Here is a 22,223-nt window from a genome sequence, read left to right as displayed (position 1 = left end):
CGTACGTAATATTGTATTTTGCATATCGCGATGACTCGGTTACTATATATTTTCTGCGGCCTCCGCAAGCATATCTTTATATGTTTTTTCCACAACCCTATTTTATCTAATAGCGTTAGATAGACCTCAATATCAAACTAGCTTTCATTCAAACTTGCATAGCACCCAAACAAATTGCCGCAGTAATGTACGGCCGCGACTAGATTATAAGGCATATGACGCGTCAAAATCATATGGCACGCCATGAGAAAAAAAATAAACATAAGTAGATTTAAAGATAAAAAAATCGTGTATTTAATTAATCCAAAATTCATCATAATTCGATCCAACTATTTAATGCATACAATATCAACTTATCGTTTTGGCTCTGATATTAATTGATAGATTTTCTAAGTATGTAAAATGAAAAGCAAATTAAATACATACCAAAATTCAAGATCAAAATAAAATAAAAACAACTCACAGAGCGCCATAAAGAAGAAATTTTTGATCAATCTACGGAAGCGAGAAGTTCGGCTATAATCCGAAAATCACGAACCGAACTTGGATAATTTGGTTTCTCTTCCCATCTCAGGCACTCTGCCGTATGGTGTGGAACTGATGGTAATTCTTCACCAGAATGCGTCTGAGAAGTTGGCATCTAGACCAATACCTCTTTATATAGAGTCCAAATCGACTTTCCATCAAAGTCTGATTAGCATTCTATTTAAATTTAAAATAGATCTATATCTATTAGGATTGACTTTTATTTATATAGTAAATATAGATTTGAATATGATTAATTGGGCCACAATATATGAAAATCCTAACGGCGGAATCCGACGCGGTATCTCTTACCGAAATGCCTCTCATTGTTGTGAGCCTTTCTAGATGAGTTTCCACCTGTTTGAGCTGAGCGGCGATACTGTGCCATTCGGCGATGTTTTTCAAATGACGAATTCTTCACGGAATTCCTGAAGCCGCCGACGTTTTCTTTCCGGACGAGATAAGTGTACTCGTCGATGATATCCTCGACTTCGAATGCAACCTTCTTGACTTGTTCGAGCCACGCCGCCAAGGTTTCGTTACGAGAATCGTATGCGTTGACTTGACTCATAAAGGCTCGCATCACCGCAAACTCGCTCTCGATTTGTTTCATGCTGTTCTTGACTGCTAGAAAGGCCGACACTTCTAATTCGTCGCTTATTGTATCCAATGCCTTCCCTGCCAACGAAGCTGCAATCTTGTTGTGCACATGAAACACCGCAGCTTCGGCCATGCTGCCTAGCTCTTCTGTTACGATGTTATATTGTTATAGTAGCAATCCAATCCTGAAGTTATTTAAACGGCAATAGTAGTTAGGATAAAGGAGCAGGATAAGAAATATGTACCTGATATCAAAATATCTGTCGAATATAATTGTTAAGAACATCGTTCTCTAGCTAGCAGTTTAAGCTTTTAGAGAATAAAGGCTGTTTCGTTATATTTAACATGGTACCAGAGTAGAAGGTTTTGAGTTTGACTCATGCCAGCCTTCTAGCAGTATTAATTTTCTCGTTAAGAACATGAGCCAATTACCAACCTGAAGTGTGAGATGAGTTTCGACTGAGCACTGAAAGAGATGAGTCTCGACTGAGTCAGAATCTAAATGTTAGGGTGGGTACTCTAGCCTCACGGAAATGTTAGGGCATAAGGGGGGAGGAATGTGACAAGGGTGCTCGAGCCTAACGGGAATGTCAGGACGGGTGCTTGAGCCTGACGAGAATGTCGGGGTTTAAAAGGAAGAAGAATGTGACACCACCGGAATTTAGAATAGTCCTATATATAAGATAAAATAGGGCTAAACCTATCAACATGACTATAGTATTTTGGGCAGCAGAAATCCTGAGTTCGAGTCCCGTCAGCCTCTCAGCATTATTAATTTCTTTCTTAAGAATATCGTATTATAGCAGCTTAAACTTTTAGAGAATAATGGTTGTTCGTATATTTAACCACATCAAACATTGTAATTCACAAAAAAGAGAAAGAAAAAAAATATACTTTCACATGAGGTTAGGCTTGATTGCTTCTTTCCGCAAGTGACAGATTGTTTGCGACAAGGAACAAAAAGAAAGCACTAATTTCTTATTATTTCTATGTCCTTTTTTTTTCTAAACAATAATTAGACGACGCTATTTGGCATCTGATCAGAGCATTGCATGCTAATCAACAATAACAAAGAATACAAAAACAAAGAAAGAAAACCTAAGTTCATCCAACCAACGCCAAAATATTATCTTTCCATGTTCAATAAAGAAACAGAAAAAACAAAAAAATATATATCCAACAAATCTGTTCATAAAGCTAGTGTATTAATTACCAGAACATCAATTATTTCATATGATTATGAGTTTGGAGTATGTAAAGTTAGACTTCGTACGCAAACATCGTCTATATTGAAGATCTCTTTAGCCATTAAATTTCATAAAAAATTTTATTTAATAACAATAACAAATCAAATGAAAACAAATAACAATAAAAAAAATGCAGGTAAAAAGAAAAGGTCAGGGGAAATTTTCCTAATGCGCAGTCATTATAAATTCTCATCACTAATAAATAACAGCCAAATCAATCACAAATAAAAGGAAACATAAATTACAATTAATTTTTAGAAAAACCCCTTTATATTAAACCCGAAGCCAGAGAGATGAGCCCCTAATTTAAACAATAGAGACAAGGGCTTAAACCCTCGACCTAAACTATAGATCATTTTGATTCGACTAACTTATCTTTCAAAATTTTAATTTTAGCATCCAATCTTTCGATTTGTCTAATTTAAATCATGTGATGGCTCTTCCAAAATAAAATTTAAGCTAATTGCTTACTTTAATAAATTTACAGTCATACGAATCGCATAAGATGTATTAATTAAATTTATAAAGATAATCGATGCACTCAAAATTTAAAGTTAAAAGGTCATTAACTAGCTCAAATCAAATAACTTAAAAGATTAGGGAGCAAAATCAAAATTATTAAAGATTATCTAGCCAGATCAAAATCGGTGATGGTTAAGGTAAGTTCTATACATTTTTACTGAAAAATTAATAAATTCTTTTCAATTTTAACTTAAGCCCACCTAAAATCTTTTCCTCTGGGAACTAAAAATTTCTTATTCTTTTTTTTTTTTTTTTTTAAGGATCTATGAAGAAAATTTTCACTTCAGAGTCCTCTTTAAAAAAAAAAAAAAAAACAAAAAATTCTGTCAGAAGTTGCAAAAACAAGAAAAAAAAAAGAGTACACAAAGATGCAAAAATAAAGGGAAATTAAATACATTTTAATGCAAAATGACCAATAAAAATTTCTCACACTGCTTTATACTCAATTACAACAAGTAAGAAGAAGATCACCTAAAGTTGATCCTAGAGTGTGGAAGCTGCACTGAAGAAAGAAAATTAAAACATGTGTAAGTACTAACCCAAATATGAGTATTTTTTATGAAACAAATGTTGTATGAACAAAAATCTAATGTATTTTTATAGCCATGGAGGTGGGAAAGAAGAAATATCAGACCTCTTTGGGACAATTTCATCTATACCCCTCTACAACCATTTAATTTCATAAATACCCATCTAAAAATTGAAATATCATGTATATCCCTCCAAATTTGAAAAACTTTCAAAAATAACCATACAATCAAGTTTCCATCCAAATTAAAGTTAATTAGTATTTAAATTCCAACTTTACCCCTCTAATATTTCAAAATGAATAAACTCTATCTAGACTAAAAATTTAGTAAAATTCAATTGATTTTAGTTTAAAAAAAATATTCATTTCAATTAAAAATAAATATTTCTATTTGGAATAAATTATAGTTAAGTTTAATTTTATTTTGCTTCATTGTTAATTTAACTACAATTTTTCCAAACAGAAATATTTATTTTTAATTTAAATGAATATTTTTTAAAAAATTAAAATCAATTGAATTGTACTTAATTAATTTTGAAATATAATAGAGGATATTTATGAAATAAAATAATTGACTATTGAATACATAAGAGGGGTAAAGTTGGAATTTAAATACTAGTTAACTTTAATTTAGATNTTGACATAAAATAAAGGCTAAATGAAATAAAATAATTGACTATTGAATACATAAGAGGGGTAAAGTTGGAATTTAAATACTAGTTAACTTTAATTTAGATAGAAACTTGATGGTAGGGTAATTTTTGAAAGTTTTTCAAATTTGGGGGGTATACATGATATTTGAATTTTTAGATGGGTATTTATGAAATTAGATGGTTTATAAGGGTATGGAGGAAATTTTCCCTACCTATTATGACTTGGGGAAAAGAGTTGGAAGATGGCCGAAGATGAAGACCTCTTCAAAGATGCTTGTTTAGACCTCAAAGTCATTGCCTTTGTCTCTTTCTTGGAATTAGCTGCCCACCAAATAGAAACTATATCTCAATTATATATAGAAATAGAAATAAAAAACTATATCTCAATTCAACAAGTTTCGAAATAGATGTTAAATCTTTTAAAAAAATTAGAACATAAAATGTATCAATTAAATCCAAAATATGATCAGTGAAAAGAACTATTCTAAATGTTTCTGTAAATTCTACTTTAGTTGGATTTCTTTCAACGGTATAAATAGTCACTTCATCTTTACTTAATTTTCTGCGATTTTGAAATCCTTACACGGAATTCGCCACGTGGCATATGACACCAGAGTCAATCTACCAAGTATTAGACGGAACAGAAACTAAATACAACTCATGCATCAAAATCAGAAATTTATCCTTCTTTTAGAGCCAATTCTAATACTTTTGACAGTCTTTCTTCATATAACCATTTTTCTTACAAAAAAAGTACTTGAAAATCCACTTACTTGATTGGTCTTATGAACCAGATAGAATTTGCTTGTTCTTTCTTTTTTGGTCATATCTTTTTACCTCCAGAGCATCATCGAATCCACAGGGAATGTCCAGCAAAAATTATTGAACAAAGGGAAGCAACATGAGTGACTTGGCAAACATCAAATTCCTGCACAGTAGTGACCATCAAGATAAGCCTGAACAGTAAAGCGCAGCAATAAACCACCATTTAATCGAGCTGCTAATGTCCTGTAACTTACAGTGATTACCGAAAAATCGACAGATTAAACTGAAAATAGAAGTCCACCCACCAACAGCATCACCAGAGTTGGCTGTAAAGCTTCAACTACTCACATAATAATCATGCCAGCCCGAGACATAGAAAGCATTTACATGGCAAAGAATTAGGGCTATCGTGGCGAGTGAAATAGGATAGTTCCAAAGAGCTTGAAAAGAAGTAACTAAGGTGATTAAAGAGCTCCCCTAAGGATAAAAGGATCACGAGCAGCTAAGAAACCACCGAATTCCATTAGCCGGATAAGCTCCAAGAACCAGCTGGTGTCCGCTAGTCGGGTAAGTTCCAAGAACAAGCTAATCAAGAAGGCCAAGTTGAAGAAATTGTAACAGATTGGAAGGATCAACTAGAAAAACAAAAAACAAAAAAAACGAAAAGATGCATTTTTAGTTTTTGAACTTAAAAAGTAGTGATAATGGATGAATACCAAATATTTGAGAGATTCGAGGATAATATGAAAATCATGCTGATCCTCACTATTATAACGATCCACCACTTCGTAAATACAACTCCTAATAGTCCGTAATATACATAACCATCACAGCTGATCCTCTCATTCATCAGATCCCTATTTTACCTTCTAAATCTCCAACCATTCATAGCAGCAAATCATGCAACACTAAAGAGATAGACAGCATTCACATGATAAAGAACAAAGGCTACATAAACAAGCTCCTGAGAAAGTGAAGTAAAATATTGCTTGCAAAGAGCGTTGTAATGAAGCAACTTCGGTGGTTGAAGAATTCTCTGAGAACAAGTAGCAGCTGACAGAAAAAACAGAATTCCACTAGTCAGATATGCTCCAAGAACAAGCCAATCAAGAATGCCGAGTCGAAGAAATTGCCTGAAAATAAAATTCAAAATAGGAAATGGATGGTTACGCCGGTTAACATGTTTTCATGGCCCACCTAAACTCTGACGCCCGTTACTTCACAGATGCTTGTAGATACTTTCCATGCTGATGAAAACAACCAGCAGATAGCAGTAATGAAACAATATTACCAAACAAACCGAGAAGTACACAACATCCATAACAGTTATTTGGAACCGGTACAATAGAAAACAGAAGATAAACCAGAAAGATGAGGAGGAACAATGGATCTTCAGAAAGATGAGGCACAATACAAATTGTGAGTAGCAACATGGACAACACAGCAGCACAGGCAGCTCAAGTAAATTGTAACTGAAGGTGAATGACATTGTTTTACATTGAATGATATACTAGCAAAACCTCTCCATCTTCCATTATGCAAGACCTGATGCCAGATGATATCGAATTTCATCAAACCACTGGAAGAAATGTCAAACAAACAAATAAGATGCCTCCTCACTACTTAAAACTTGTGAATCAACTTTTATGCTCAACTGAAGAAACACGCCTTAGACCGTACAAAGGCTGCAAAAGCTGGCATAATCTGTCACAGTCAACAGCTGTTCAAATAAATTGCAAACCCAGGAGGAGAATCAATGCGGACACTGACAGTTTTAGGATATGTGAAGGTACTTAGCAAGGTGATATCACAGCGGCCAAATTCAAATGGACATAAAGGAAAACATCTTAGTTTGCAAGTAAATTATTGACTGCAAAGGACGAAGATAAATCTCATATAAAATGCCTTCAGATACCACAGAATCTCTAATACCCAGACTTTCACGGTCAACAAGGATTGGTTCACATGCTATTGGAACTCTAGCACTGAAACTTACATAGGCAGAAAAGATCTGATCAAACAACACTACGAACTCATGATGATGATAAACATAGTTATTAATAGTCAAAGCTAGAATTATCACCAGTGTACTTGAGGCGCCCCAACATTAATCATACAGTTCACTGCAAATCACACTATAAAATCCAGAGAAAAATGGTGGTGTACGAATTTAGTGACACAACCACGAAACTCGTCTGAAGGACAAATTAAACATTTCCTGTTGGATTGTCATGTACCGAGGTATGAAGGCCGCTCCAAGGAAGAAAAGCATGCACCTGGGAAGACATCAACCCAGCATATGAAATCCAGTGCTCAATAAACTTTATAAGAGCTGACATATTGAGGTGAACAATCCAAGTTATAATTATATATTTGATCCAATACAAACTCCACCGTGTGCTAGTGGACCTTCAAAGAGAAATGAGAAGTCAAACAACAACTCCAACCCACAGTTGCTGGCTCGAACAAATTGCAACTTCAAAGTTCAAACTACCCAAGAATGCTGAAGAAAACAGGTTTCAATTATCCTTGGTTCTGTATCAGCTTCAAAAATTTCAAAACTGGGAAAAAAAAAGGGTCGCTTTTGTTCCGAGGTTTTGCCCCCCAGAAAAAAGAAAAAAATATATATAGATAGTGGTGAATTATACAACGTATATATTTATATTTTAAAAAATCGAAATGATTTAGAGATCAGTTTACCCAAGCTGGTTCAAATTCTTCAAAATAATATTGCTAGTAAAGAGAACCAAGCCCTGTGACATATTACAAAAATCAAGAACAATATATATATATACAGTGGTGATAAGAAATCGGAAACTGATACCATTAAACTGTAATTGATTAAGTCGAAGTGTTTTGATTCAGTGTCAGCTCCTTTTGAATTGATTTTGTTCTTCATATTCACTAAACCGATTTAACTGCTTCAGTTCGATATTTCCCTTCAACCCGAACCAAGCAGGATCATGCCCAAATCATGACTGCAGCCCAACCTATAGCTACAACTGCAAAGCATCATATTGATATATTGCACATGGCACATATATAATAGCATAAAATTCCAAGCGAATCACCAAAATACGTTATCTAAAGTTCTAAACAACTAGACACGTTATGGAGAAGAAAGAAACGCACCATTGGTGGTGTCATCATCAGCTAGTGAAAATAGAAACGCAATTGAACCAGCTATTCAAGAAGGATTTCAATGTCATCATTAGGTGGTCAAGTAAAAAGTCCCTTCGAACTATAAGTGTGCCCAGTCAACTTTTGGTAGATAACCTTCAAGAGAAGGCTGCCAATAATGTAGAGAAAAATGTGAGAACAATAACATGAATGGTAGAAACTAGAAGAAGGTGGAACTAGAAGAATTGTAAGGTAGCTAAGAACAAACTCTCTTCGGAATTGTTAGGTAGCTAAGAACAAACTCTCTTCGGAGAAAATTGTTACAGGGAGCCCACATAATACCATGAAAAAAAGCAGAGAAATGGAACAGTAATTAACTTGAAAGGTACAAATAGAAGAATGCGCAGTTTTGAGAAATAGCCCGTATCTACACAGAATGCTGACGACTAAACGCCCCAAACCCAAACAGACCATTTTTATCAGTCCACTGCATAGAAAAAAATGAAGGTCAAACAACTCAGCAGGTATTCGACAAGGATAACTGATATAATCAATCAAATCGCAAAGACCAACAAAGGAAAAGTATGATTCAACCATCTGAACAGGATCAAGTACAATCAGTACACTATATATCACCATTGTAGTACAAAACTATACTCATTTTCGTGATTATATTACCATTACACTTGACCAGTCCAACTCATCAATATGATAATTCCAACCATCCATTTAGGTAACAGGACCATTTATTCAACTCCCTCTTAATTGAATCATGCTCTAACTCTGAAGTTCCAAAAGAAAACATAAATACCACCAAAGCAGTTAGCAGAGTGATTGAGAAACTCCCCTAGCTCGGAAGATAGGAAAACTTGGAGAACATCTGATCAACTGGATAAGCAGCCACAAAAAAAAAAAGGTAATCTCGTGAATACAATAATTTGAATGGAAGAGCTAATGATATACCCATACACCGTACACTGTACCGGATCTTCGAAATAAAGAGCCGGTTTAGATACCAATTTCGTCAGTCCTCCAAACAATGAGGGAAGTTTCTTTTATTTTTATCTGAAGTTGCCTCACAATTCCGGTCAAAGTTGTAACCTACAAGCCTCAGAGCATAGAGGCTACAAAAGGCTTCGATATCCATAATCAAATAGCTGCTTGAAATAATTTGCAGAATCAGGCAAGAGAAATGTTAACAACCTTAGCTCATACCCTGGAAGTTAACCTCAACGGTTTATTGATCTACGTAAGCCAGCCCCTAGACTCAGATAGCTGCTCAACATAATTTGCCGAATCAGTTAAGGAGAAATGTTAACAGCATTACAGCTTACCCCGGAAGTTAATCCCAAATGGCTTATATCTACACAAGACAACACCCACACTCAACTAGCTGCTCAAAATAATTAGCAGAATCAGTTGAGAAAGAACATTATTAACGTTAGAGTGTACCTTGGAGTTAATCCAAATGGTTTACTGGTCTACACAAGCCAACCTCACTAAAAGATAAGCATCAATATAGAACCAGGAAGAGAAGAGAAGAGATACCTCTATACATTCACATGATGCACTATCGTAAGTTAAGCATCCCAAATCCAAAACAGTTTTACTGATCAACAAGGACCAATCTAGTTACTGAAAGAAAAGCCTGACTGCAGAAAATTAAAAAACTTGGTAAACAAGAGGTACTTCGTGTATAATCCTAGAACACCATCCCAAGAACAAGTCGGTTGCCACAAGACTCTGACAGTGTCACCAAACGAGACATCAAGTCATATTTTCAACTATAGACTGTAGATAGATTGTGCAATAGAAATATATAAAATTACCAACAATTAAGAACCATTGACTGACCACATGCGACGAAACTCGCTCAAGTATAAGGAGAAGGAAACTCAATGGAGAAACAATCTTTAACCAAATACCAAGAGATTTACCTGTAGCAATTTGAATGATCAACATATGACTATTGATTGAGTAATTACTTGCTATTCATAAATGTTGATACTTAAACAACGGATAAGCTAGTGGATAAAACCTAGACTATGTTATAGGGACCAATTCAACCTCTACTTGAGGAGAAAGCATCTCGAGCAGCTTGGACATCTACCTAGCAAATAAACGATTTAGAAATAAAGATTATCAAGAATTCACAGGGAAATGAAACTGCAATAATTTGAATCATCAAACTAAAGAACAGAGATGTTTTCTTCCTTTAGAATTCCATCTCCACAGAAGGCGTCCCCTTCTCATATATGATACTGAATAAAGATGTCTATTAGAATCCCTCTCGGCCATCTACTGTCACTAAATAAAAGCCAGTAGAAAAGAATTTATTAATCAAACAGATATACTAAATGATTATTAAACAACCAGCATATAATGGACAGTGATGACCAACTTCGTACTTCAAGTTTCAGAAAATAAGACCAGTAAAAAGAAAATGCACATGCCAAAATGCAAACTGAAGACAGAAGATTATAAAGCAAGTCAATACCACCATATATTGTAACCCCTTTCATTGTGTTTACCTCCAGTATGATATCACCATCCAATTGTCGTTGCTCCTCCCCTTCAATTGGTAATTTATAGCAAAATCATGCAAATCAAGCGATAAATGGCATACTAACAATTAGCAGAAATTACTAAGCAAAACAGTTAACCAAACAGGTGGCTGGAATCCCAAGTATAAAAGGTTCATACACAACTTGATCACATACTGGACCCCACTGGTAAAACAACCATGAAGAATAAGCCTAACAAGAATGACGATGGGATAAAATTACAATACTAATAATGTGAAATTACAACACTAATAATGTGGAGAATTGATAAGAACATTAGCTGCATTTTTCGTTAGTCCCGAACAACACCTTGTCATATGCAATAGTTAGAAATGCCAAAGTAGTAGGATCAGTAGATAAAAAAGCGCTGGTCAAACGAATACAAACATCAATTACAATTTTGGCAACTATAAACATAACTCACAAGTTTGGCCATAGCTATAATTCAACACAACAAAGCAAACATACCCTCGAGTATAAAAGCTGGAAGATTCTTTCAAGTCCACAATCTTCAAGTCAAAATAGAAGGTTAGAATAAATTGCAAACCCAAGACAGAAAATGAAAATTAATAGGCTAGAAGGATGACACCAGCGTTATAAGAGAGCATCCTCAATTAAGTTAAAATAATTTTCAGGAACCATCCTAACAGAAGAGAAATGCAGTGTCAAAGAAATCAAGACCTTATAAATAAAGAGAGATCAACTTCACAAAAGCTAGTAGATATAACCGTACCGGTCAAACAGAAAGGTAGATGTCAATGAAATAAGTACTCTACAGTCCATCTGCCATCTAAGTCGAACTAAGCAATCATAACCAATTAATCAATTGCCTTATAAAAAGACAACAAGAAAGTTAATTCCAATTTGTATATAACCTAAAATAACAAATAGTCAGAGATGTCGTGGCAAATCAGTATCACCAATATAGCTGAGCCTCCTCTTCACAAGGATCACTATTTGAACCGCAAAACACTTGGGATCCATTCCTATCATGCCAATATAGATGTCCATCCAATTAGGATAATTGAATTTAACAGCAGAGCATTTGAGTTCCACTGCACATGGCACAACAATAGACATGCAGTACCATAGATATCGGAAGAAATAACTAATAAGAAACTAAAAACACCACCAGACAAACTGCTCTTGAGAAGAATGAAACTGAATTCAGCAATCCCATTACCAGGAAGTAGAATAGCTAGATTAACCACCAACAATGAAGATTAGTATGAAAGCAAACTGTGTAAAATGATCTTCAAGAAGAGTCTGCAAAGAAGCCAGTGACAAATGAAACAACATGAATTGTTGAAATAGAACAACAAGGATCACAATATCATATCTCTTCACAGAAATGATGAGCAACATAGACAAACTATCAAGCCAGCACATGGAGAGAGAATAGCAAAAACCTGAAGGTAGAAATCAAAGAAGGAAAAGTTTTGAGAATCCTTTCATGTCTTCATCTAAAGGCACTATGATGGCTAAACTTCAAAAGTGTTATGAGATATAAATCTGTATAAAGTCAGTGGACAGGAGAGATAGTAGTTAAGAGAAAAAAAGAGAAGATGCTCAACATAGATAATCAAGCTCAGAGAGTGGCAATAGAAACAAGTACGCGACTGCTCCACCAACTACACTGGAAAGAAAAGATACACCCAGCCAGAATATTCAACAAGGATCACAATATCATATCTCTTCACAGAAAATTATGATGAGCAACATAAACAAACTATCAAGCCAGCACATGAAGAGAGAACAGCAAGAACCTGAAGGTAGAAATCAGTTTTGAAGAATCCTTTCATGTCTTCATCTAAAGACACTCTGATGGCTAAACTTCAAAAGTGTTATGAGATATAAATCTGTAGAAAGTCAGTGGACGAGAGAAAATAGTTGAGAAAAAAAGAGAAGATAATCAACATAGGACGCAACTGCTCCACCACCTGAGATTTATAAAGTCAGTGGACAAGAGAGATAATAGTTAATAAGAGAAAAAAAGAGAAAATACTCAACATAGGACGCGACTGCTCCACCAACTGCACTGGAAAGAAAAGATACACCCAGCCAAAAGATATTACCAATATACTAGAATGCTACTTTCATATGATAAAATCACTGTCATACCTAAGCAGTCACTTGCACCAGTATTATAACACCAAAACTCATTAAGGTGAGATAACCGTTACTTCATTAAATCATCTCCTATATCTAAGTTCCAACAAAGGCAAGTCAATGGCCATTATAATCATATCTACCTCTTCATTAAATCATCTTTACCTTGAAAAGGTTCCAACAAAGGCAACCCAATGACCATTGTAGCCGTGCCACGCTCTTTTAGTTTGTAAATCAATAATTTACTATATCAACATTGCCAAATTCCAATAGACATACATAAACAGTTTCAGTTAGAGAAAGAACAACATATTACTTTGCAAGTAAACTATTGACTAGGAAGGAGATTAACCTCATATAAAGTGCCTTGACATGCCACAGAGTCTCTAGGTTCCTAAACTTCACGGTCAACAAGTTGGTGCCCATCCCACAGGAACTCCAGTACCAAAACTTACTAGACAGAAAAGAGTTGATCAAACAATACTAAAACTGACGATGATTATCAGCATAATTATTAACAGTCAAAGATAAATGTTATCACCACTTCACCAGTGTGGTTGAGGTGTCCATCATTAATCATAAAGTTCACTGCAAATCACACTACAAAATCTAGAGAAAAATGGTTTTATACAAATTTGAGAACTAAGAAACTCATACGAAGGACAAGCTAAACACTGGAAGCTGCATTATATGATGTATTGAAGTATGAAGGCTGCTCCAAATAGGAAAAGCACGAACCTGGGAAAATATCAACCCAGCAAATGAACTCCCGTGCCAATGAACTTTATAATAACTGCATACTGAGGAGAGCAATCCATGCAAAATTATACATTTGATCTAATACAAATTCCACTCAGGACTGTGTCCTAGTGGGCCTTCAAGAAATGGAAGGCACATTGAGTAAAGAGATAAGAAATCAATCAAACAACAACGCCAGTCCGAGTTGCTGGTTCAAATTGCAACTTCAAACAACCCAAAAGAATGCTGCAGAAAACAGGTTTCCATTTCCATTATCATCGATTCAGTTCCATTTTCAAAGATTTCAAAACTCACCCGTTTTGTTTTGAGGATTTGCCCCCAAACGAAATTTTTTTAAAAAATTACATAGATTGTAGAAAATTATATACTATATATGGTTTATAAAATTAAAAAAAGAAAAAAAAACTGAAATGGTTGAAAGGTCAGTTTACCCAAACTAGTTCAAAATCTTCAATATATGTATCAAGAGTGGTAATGAGAAAATAAAAATTAATACCATTATAGTGAAGTGTTAAATCAAAGTGGTTTGACTGTGTGTTAGCTCCTTTCAATTTGATTTTGGCATTCATTTTTGTTAAACCAATTTAACTAATTCCATTCAATTTTCCCCCTCAGCCCAAACTAAACCGGATCATGTCCAAATCATGACCACAGCTCTGCCAAGCACCATATTAGATATTGCACATGCCATTAGGTACATAATAGCATAGAACTCCAAGGAAATCACAAAAACAAGAATTTAAATAACTAGACATGATACGGAGAAGAAAGCATACACTATTGATGATGCCACAATCAGCTAGTGAAAATAGAATTAAACCAGCAACCTAAGAAGGATTTGATGTCATTATTTGGTAATCGAGTAAAAACTCCCTTCGAGCTGAAGTACGGCTATCAACTTTCAGTACATGACCTTTACGAGAAGCCTGCCAATAATGCAGAGAGTAATGTGACAACAATAACTTGAATGGTAGAAACTAGAAGACGACGGTAGAAACTAGAAGAATTGTTAGGTAACTAAGAACAAACTCTCTTCAACGAAATTGCTATGGCCAACATTCATAAACCTTCAAAACAAGCGAAAAATGTAACAACAATTAGCTTGGAAGGTAGAAAGAGAAGAATGGATAGTTATTAAGGAATTAGCCCTTATCTACACCAAGTCCTGACAGCCAGGTGCTAACAGACCATCTTTATCACTCCGCTGCAAAGAAAAGATGAAGACCAAACAACTCAGCACAATCCGACAAAGGTGACTGATATTATTAATCAAATCTTGAAGACCAACTAAGGGAAAGTGTGATTCAACCATGTGAACAGGAGCAAGTACAATCAATAGACTACATCACCATGATTGTAGAGAACTCTCCTCATTTTCATGATTTTATTACCATTGTACTTTAGCACTCCATTTCATTCATATGACAGCTCCAACCATCGATATGACCATTTATTCAGGCCTCCCCCTTGATTGACTCATGCTTTAACTCCCAACCTCCAACAAAGAACACACATAGCACCAAAGCAGTTAGGTAAAATCAGTAAAATGCAAAGGCAAAGATGAGCAAGCTCTTGAAAGATGAAGTAGAGCGTTAGTAGCAGAGTGATGGAAAAGCTCCCCTAGCTTGGAAGGATTGAGAAACTTGGAAAACATCAGATCCACTGGAAAGTAAACCCTTAAAAAAACAATCCAACGAATACAATGATATGAATGATCACTTGAAAGAGCTGGAAGAGCTAATGGCATACCTATACACTGCACTTGATCTTTGGAATAAAGAGCTGGTTTAGATACCAATTTTGTTGATCCTTCGGACAACAAGAAATGACACTTTTTATTTAAACTGAAGTTGCCTCACAAATCTGGCCAAAATTGTAATGCATCTACATGCCACAAAAGGCCGAAATCCAGGCTCAAAAAAATTTGTAGAATAGTTAAAGAGAAACATTAATAATAGTAGTGTACACCCTGGAAGTTAATCCCAATTGTTTATTGATCTACACAAGCCCCACTGAAAGCTAAGCGTACCTATAATACGAGGAAGAACAGAGATACAATATCTCTTATGTAGTCACATGATGCACACTATTGTAAGCTAAAAATACCAAATCCAACATGGTCTTACCGGATCCATGGCACCCCAACCAACCGATGATCCAGTGTCAATCTAGTTACCGAAAGAGAAGCCTGACTGCAGAAATTAACAAACTTAGAAAACCCAGATTATTACCTTGACATACCATCCCAAGAACAAGTCAGTTGCCCCAAGACTCTAGCAGCGTCACGAAACAAGACATGAAGTCATATTTTCATCTATAGATCACGACAAACCCACAACATCACCTTGATAAGATGGTAGGTAAATGGTGCAACAGAAATCTATAGAAATAACCAACAACCAAGAACCATTGAATAAACATGTGAAGAAAGACAGCACCAACTCAAGGAGAATGAAACTCAATGCAGAAACAATCTAACTGAATGTCCAGAGATTTACCTGTAGTAATTTGAATGATCAACATTCAACACACAGGAAAAGGTCTCTTCCTCTTTCCAAAAGAAAGACATGACAGCGGGAAAAGGTCTCTTCCTCTTTCCCAAAAGAAAGACATGACAAAAGAACAACTGTAGAATGAGTAATCAGCTAACTGTTCATTAATGCTGATACTTAACAATGGAAATGCTAGTAGATACAACCTAAATTTTGTGTTATAAGGGAGCAGTTCGAACTCTACTTGAGAGGAAAGCATCACAACCAGTTCATTGACCTAGAAAATGAACGATTTAGATTATCAAGAACTCACAGAGAAATTGAACTGGAATAATTTGAATGATCAAACTAGAGAACAGAGAAATGGTTTCTTCTTTGAGAATTCCATCTCTATGGAAGAAGGTAATCTGAAGCATCCCCATCTCATATCTGATACTGAACAAAGATGTCTTTTAGAATCCCTCTGTTACTCCCAAATACTGTCAATAAACAAAAGCCAGTAGAAACGAATTCCATTAACTACACAGATATACTAGAAAATTTTCGAACAAACGAGCATAATGGACAGTGATAACCAACTTGTGCAACAAGTTTCAGAAACAAGACCAGTAAAAGAAAATGCATATGCCAAAATTCAAACAGAAAACAGAATCATTATAAAGCAAGTCAATACCGCCATTATATTGTAGAATCCTTTTCTGTATGTTTAACTCCAATCACAACCTGACATAAAATCACCATCAACAGTAGCTGCTCCTCCCTTTCCATTGGCAACTCACAACAAAATCATGCAGATCAAGCGATAAATGCCAATAAAAGCCATAGTGATACTAACAATTAGCAGAAATTCCTAAGCAAAGCATTTAGACAAACCGGTGATTGGAATTGTGAGGACAAAAGATTCATGCACAACTTGATCACATATTGGACTCCACTGGTAAAATGACCACAGAGAATAGGCCTAACAAGAATGAAGGTGAAATGTACTAATAATATGCAGGACCGATAAGAATGTTAGTTGAATTTTCTTTTGTCAGACCCGAATAACACCGCCACATTCGCACAAGGTAGAGATGCCAGCTCGTAAGATCACTACATAAATGAGCACTGGCAGAACAAATACAAGCATACCTTACAATTTTGATCAAAGCTATAATTCTACATCAGAGCTCAACAAAACAATCCGTGACTATAAAAGCTGCAAGATTCTTTTGAGTCCACAATATTTCAATTCCAAATAGACAGTCAGAATAAATTGTAAATCCAAGAAAAAAAGAGGAAAAAAAAATTAAGAGACTTGCAAGGTGACATCAACATTATAACAGAGCATGCTCAATATAGTTAAAAATGATTTTCAAGAACCATCCTAACAAAAGCGAAAAGCAGGGTCAAAGAAATCAAGAATTATAAATGAAGAGAGATCAACTTCACAAAAGCAAGTAGATATAACCGTATTGGCCAAACAGACAGGTAGATATTAACCAAAATAACTAGTATAAAGTCCATCTGCCGTCTAAGACGAACTAAGCAACCATAAGCAAATAAGCAATTGCTTCATGAACTCAATAGTACTGTTAATGCCAATTTGTATATAACCTAAATAATCAAACTACTCAGAGACGTCATGGCAAAATCAGTATCACCAGTACAGCTTAGCCTCCTCTTTATAAGGATAATTATATGAACCGCAGAGAACTTAAGATCCATCAATATCACACCAAAATAGATGAGCTTCCCATTAGGATCATTAAATTTAACTTCAAAACCTTTGAGCTCCACTGCACATGCCAACGAAGAATAACTCGGTAAAAAAGCGAGAATAACTACCAACGAAGAAAATCAGTATTACATTTCTGACAAGCAAACTCCGTAAAATGACCTTCAAGAAGAACCTTAGAGACAACTGAAACAACAAGAATTGTTGAAATAGAATAGGGATCACAGTATTGTATCTTTTCAAAGAAGATTATGATGAGCAACTTCGACAAAATAACAAGTCAGCAAATGGAGAGAGAACAGCAAAAAACTTGATGGTAGAAATCAAAAAAGGAAACAATTTTGAAGAATCCCTTTACCTCTTCATCTAAAGCAACTTTGATTGGTAGACTTCAAAAGTGCTACAAGAAATAAATCTGCATAAAGTGGATAGGAGATAATCAAGCTAGAAAAGTGACAATAGAAACAAGTGTGCTACTGCTCCACCAACTGCAGTGGAAAGAAAAGTTAGAGAGTGCATATCACCAATATACTGGAATGCTACTTATATATGATAAAATCACCAATCTACTTGAGCTCACCCTTGCATCAGTATGATAAGACCAGCTACACATAAAGGTGATATAACCATAACTTCATTAGATCCTTCTCTGGCAACAAAGGCTAGTCAATGACCATTGTAGCCGCACCTGCCTCTTCATCAACTCATCTTGACTTTGAAAAGGTTAAAAGAAAGGCAAGTCGATGACCATTATTGTCGTGCCTCTCTCTTTATTAAATCATCCTTTAACTCTAAAACTCCAACAAAGACAAGTCAAGTGATAAACAGAACCAAGCAGATACCAGAAATCATAAAAAAGAACGAGATATATCAACAAGTTGCTGAGAAAGATACAGAATAATCCTTGACCAAGCAAGCTTTGAAAGCTCCCTAGGCACAGAAGAGTTGTAAGCAACTTGGACAGACTCCCGATCCTACTAGACAAATAATTTCCATGAACAAGCAATGCAGAATCAAAAATGAAAGCAAAACATAAAGGAGACTATAGTCTCTATAATCAGGTAGAACAACTATTACTAGAAATTAGGGAAAGCGTCAGAAAGATCCCTGCTGTAATAACATTTGCACTGCCCAGCAGTTCCAAATTGTAGAATTTTTCAACCCCCTGTGATTTTGCCTTAGATTTCTGTACGAACCTGCTATTAAAAGGATAAGACAGTTATACGTTCCATGAATAACAGGTTGATAAAATATAGCACTTCACCACCCTATGATTTGCACTTCACTACTTCATAGCTGATAAAATCTAACACTCAGACAACCTTCATAATAGCAGGTCCTTAAGAAAAACATAAACTGAAACTATAATAGAGCAAGTGCATTTTAAACGGCAAACAGAAAATGCGCTATACCATAAGTTGGCTTCCCTGAAGTTTTTCCTATTATGATTCAACACTACTCCTGCTCTTCGCATAAGCTTGTAGACACCAATGCTGACAGTATAGTGCAAAAGGCTTTCAAATCTGCACTTTAGATGGCTGTACAAAAGAACTACAAGCTCGAGGAGTAAAGTTTATGAATGACTGCAGATCCAAGTGTTAAAACTAGAAATTGATCACTGTTGCAAAGCATCCAACTATTAAAGTAGAAATTCATTTGTTATAGAGGTTATATCACCAACATTGCAAGGCATCCAAATCCCAATGGTCCTGCATGTGCTAGCCTGCTATGGTAAGTGTTGATCCCTGCCACTCATCTCTTCAATCACCTCTAATAGTCACTTATCACTATACTCTGCCACTTCCCCTGTTCTTTTGAGATCATTAGATCACTCTAGGCAAGAAGAGGAACAAAAAACACTTGATATCAACAATAATCAACAGGCCAAAATTTAATATCCAACAGTACATGATGATCGCATAAAGTAGATACCAAAAAAGACCACATGAAAAACCTTTTAAATTACTCCTCTCCATTAAAGAACTCGCTGACAATCAGGAGCCCAGAAAGTCCAACAGAAAGAACAAAGGCTAATAGAAGAATCCTCTTAATCGTAACATCAAAAAACACCCATTAATGGCAAATTGAACCAAATCTCAAGTAAAAGCAACAAAAGACCGAACACCAAAAGATGCAATCCACGAATCCATCAAATTCATCTCTTTGTAAAGCTAATAGAAGAATCCTCTTAATCATAACATCAAAAACACCCATTGATAGCAAATTGAACCAAATCTCAAGTAAAACCAACAAAAGACGCAATCCACGAATCCATCAAATTCATCTGCTACAAACAAGAACAAAAAATCCACCAAACCTGAATATAAATAATAAACCAGATTAATAGAAACCTCATAACAAAACCATCAAGTAAAACCACAAAAGACCGAATCCAAAAACATAAAATTACTCCAAATTTGATAAATTCCTCTGCTACTGAACGAGTATCAGATCAAATCTGAATCACTCCACTTCATAATCAATAAACCTGACACGGACATCAAATCAAACAGGCTAACAATTTCGTATATACCATTAGAGAACGACGTATGAGAACTAACAGCATCGCATTAAGCTCATATGAAACGATCACGCCGAAGATCCCAGCCGCCACACAAATCCCTCAAAAAAAAAAAAACTAATCAACAATCACAGAAAACACCACGATCTAACAGCCACAAAAGAATCCTACATCAAAACTCTTACAACCACGATGTTACCATAACGAACGCCATGTAGGTGATAGTGTGTTGAAGATATCAAGCGTGGTTATGTGAGATCCTTCAAACAACTTATAAACGATCACCAATAACAACCATCAAACAACAAGGACAAAGAATCATAAGTCAAAATTCTAGCGAGGAACGATATTACCCCGGCGATGGCCATGGAGTCGATAGAGCCCAGAAGATCCCAAACTCCGCCATGCCAGATCCTTCAAAAAACTCATCAACGATCACAAACAACAACGACTCATGAACGATCACCAATAACAACGATCAAACAACAACGATGAAGAATCATATGTCGAAATTCTAGTGACGAACGATGTTACCCTGGCGATCGCCATAGAGACGATAGGGGCTAGAAGATCCCAAACTCTGCCATGCGAGATACTTCATGAAACTCATCACCGATCACAAACAACAACGACTCATGAACAATCACCAAATAAAAACGATCAAACAACAACGATGAAGAATCATATGTCGAAATTCTAGTGACAAACGATGTTACCCTGGCGGTCGCCATGGAGACCATAAGGCCCAGAAGATCCCAAACTCCACCATGCCAGATCCTTCAAAAAACTCATCAACGATCACAAACAACAACGACTCATGAATGATCACCAATAACAACGATCAAACAACAAGGACAAAGAATCATATGTCGAAATTCTAGCGACGAACGATATTACCCTGGCGGTCGCCACGGAAACGATACGGCCCAGAAGATCCCAAACTCCGCCATACGAGACCCTTCAAGAAACTCATCAACGATCACAAACAACAACCACTCACGAACGATCACCAATAAAAACGATCAAACAACAACGATGAAGAATCATATGTCGAAATTACCCTGGCGGTCGCCATGCAGACGATACGGCCTAGAAGATCCCAAACTCCGCCATGCTAGACCCTTCAAAAAACTCATCAACGATCACAAACAACAACGACTCATGAACGATCACCAATATCAACGATCAAACAACAAAGCTGACGAATCATATGTCGAAATTCTAGCGATGAACGGTATTACCCTAGCGATCATCGAGAAGATAGGGCTTAGAACATCCCAAACTCCGCCATGCCAGGTCCTTCAAAAAACTCGTCAACGATCACAAACAACAACGATCAAACAACAAAGAAGAACCGTAGGTCGAAACCCTAGCGATCACGATGGAAAACTAGATTGAAACCCTAGCGATCACAATTCGCATCCCTAGTCCCTAGCGATCACAAATTCGTAACCCTACCGACCGCCATGGAGATGATGCGAGGACGGAGGAAAGGGTCGGGATCGTTTGGGTATTTATAGACGTTGGTGGCCTCCTCAGCCGTGTCGGTTTCGGATACGAGAACGAGTCATCGGGACGCGGGATTTACTAGGAGAGGACGCGTGGCAGGATACGATTGGTTGAGAAGTTTCTAGGAACGAAGGATGTTTTCCACGCTTAAAAGCAAGGTCGGTTTGAGTTGGATTTATTTATTCTTTTTAATAATAAAATAAAAAAACAGTTTTAATATTTATTGATGAATAGGAAGAAAAGATAATTTATTATTAGGACTTTTGCTTTTATATTCTTATTTATCATTTAAAATTTTTAAATTTATCCTTTCTTTTTAAATATATCTTTCTAAAATTTAAGTGTTATTAGTAAATCTTAGAGATAAGGATATATTTGAAGAATTTTTTATAATCAATTCACTATCCAAAAGTTTATATTTTTGAAATACTAGTCATAGTGCACGTGCAACGCACGTCACATTAAATTAAATAAAATTTATATTTATATTTTAAATTTAAATAGTTATTGGTGGTATGAGTCTATTTATCAAATTTTAACTTTAATTTATCTTCGGATAAGTTTTATATATTTTTAATTTAGTTACACTAT

General features: G+C 35.6%; 1 protein-coding gene across 50 annotated transcripts; it reads right to left on the bottom strand.

Annotated features, from left to right (window-relative positions):
- Positions 319 to 21,631, bottom strand: LOC109720448. 50 transcript variants are annotated; one of them, XR_002218966.1, is made up of 9 exons: positions 21,365 to 21,631; positions 21,184 to 21,244; positions 21,021 to 21,081; positions 18,183 to 20,900; positions 17,961 to 18,090; positions 5,096 to 17,777; positions 4,850 to 5,004; positions 4,337 to 4,397; positions 3,264 to 3,396 (listed from the first exon to the last, which is right to left on the bottom strand). XR_002218966.1 is itself a non-coding variant. In XM_020247569.1 (4 exons), exons 1-4 carry the CDS (start codon positions 21,543 to 21,545, stop codon positions 20,687 to 20,689), a joined length of 357 nt encoding a protein of 118 aa, XP_020103158.1. In that variant the 5' UTR covers positions 21,546 to 21,625; the 3' UTR covers positions 18,244 to 20,686. The 50 variants fall into 50 exon arrangements, 1 of the variants encoding a protein (XP_020103158.1); XR_002218960.1 differs by having other exon boundaries at positions 5,096 to 8,130; positions 8,340 to 8,448; positions 8,640 to 17,777; positions 18,183 to 21,631; XR_002218967.1 differs by having other exon boundaries at positions 5,096 to 8,130; positions 8,340 to 8,448; positions 8,773 to 17,777; positions 18,183 to 21,631.

Source organism: Ananas comosus, linkage group 14 (assembly GCF_001540865.1).
Source record: "Ananas comosus cultivar F153 linkage group 14, ASM154086v1, whole genome shotgun sequence".
NCBI lineage: Eukaryota > Viridiplantae > Streptophyta > Magnoliopsida > Poales > Bromeliaceae > Ananas > Ananas comosus.
Note: the sequence above shows the minus strand (reverse complement) of the source record. Positions and strands in the feature narration are given on the sequence as shown.

Bases quoted from the DNA above. Each gene is read 5' to 3' on its own strand.
- LOC109720448 (XM_020247569.1), bottom strand. From the start codon at position 21,545: ATGCGAATTGTGATCGCTAGG. The intron at 21,082-21,183 runs GTAATTTCGACA...AGTTTCTTGAAG, and splicing joins TCTGCATGGCGACCGCCAGG to GGTCTCGTATGGCGGAGTTT. The intron at 20,901-21,020 runs GTAATATCGTTC...AGTTTTTTGAAG, and splicing joins TTTCCGTGGCGACCGCCAGG to GATCTGGCATGGTGGAGTTT.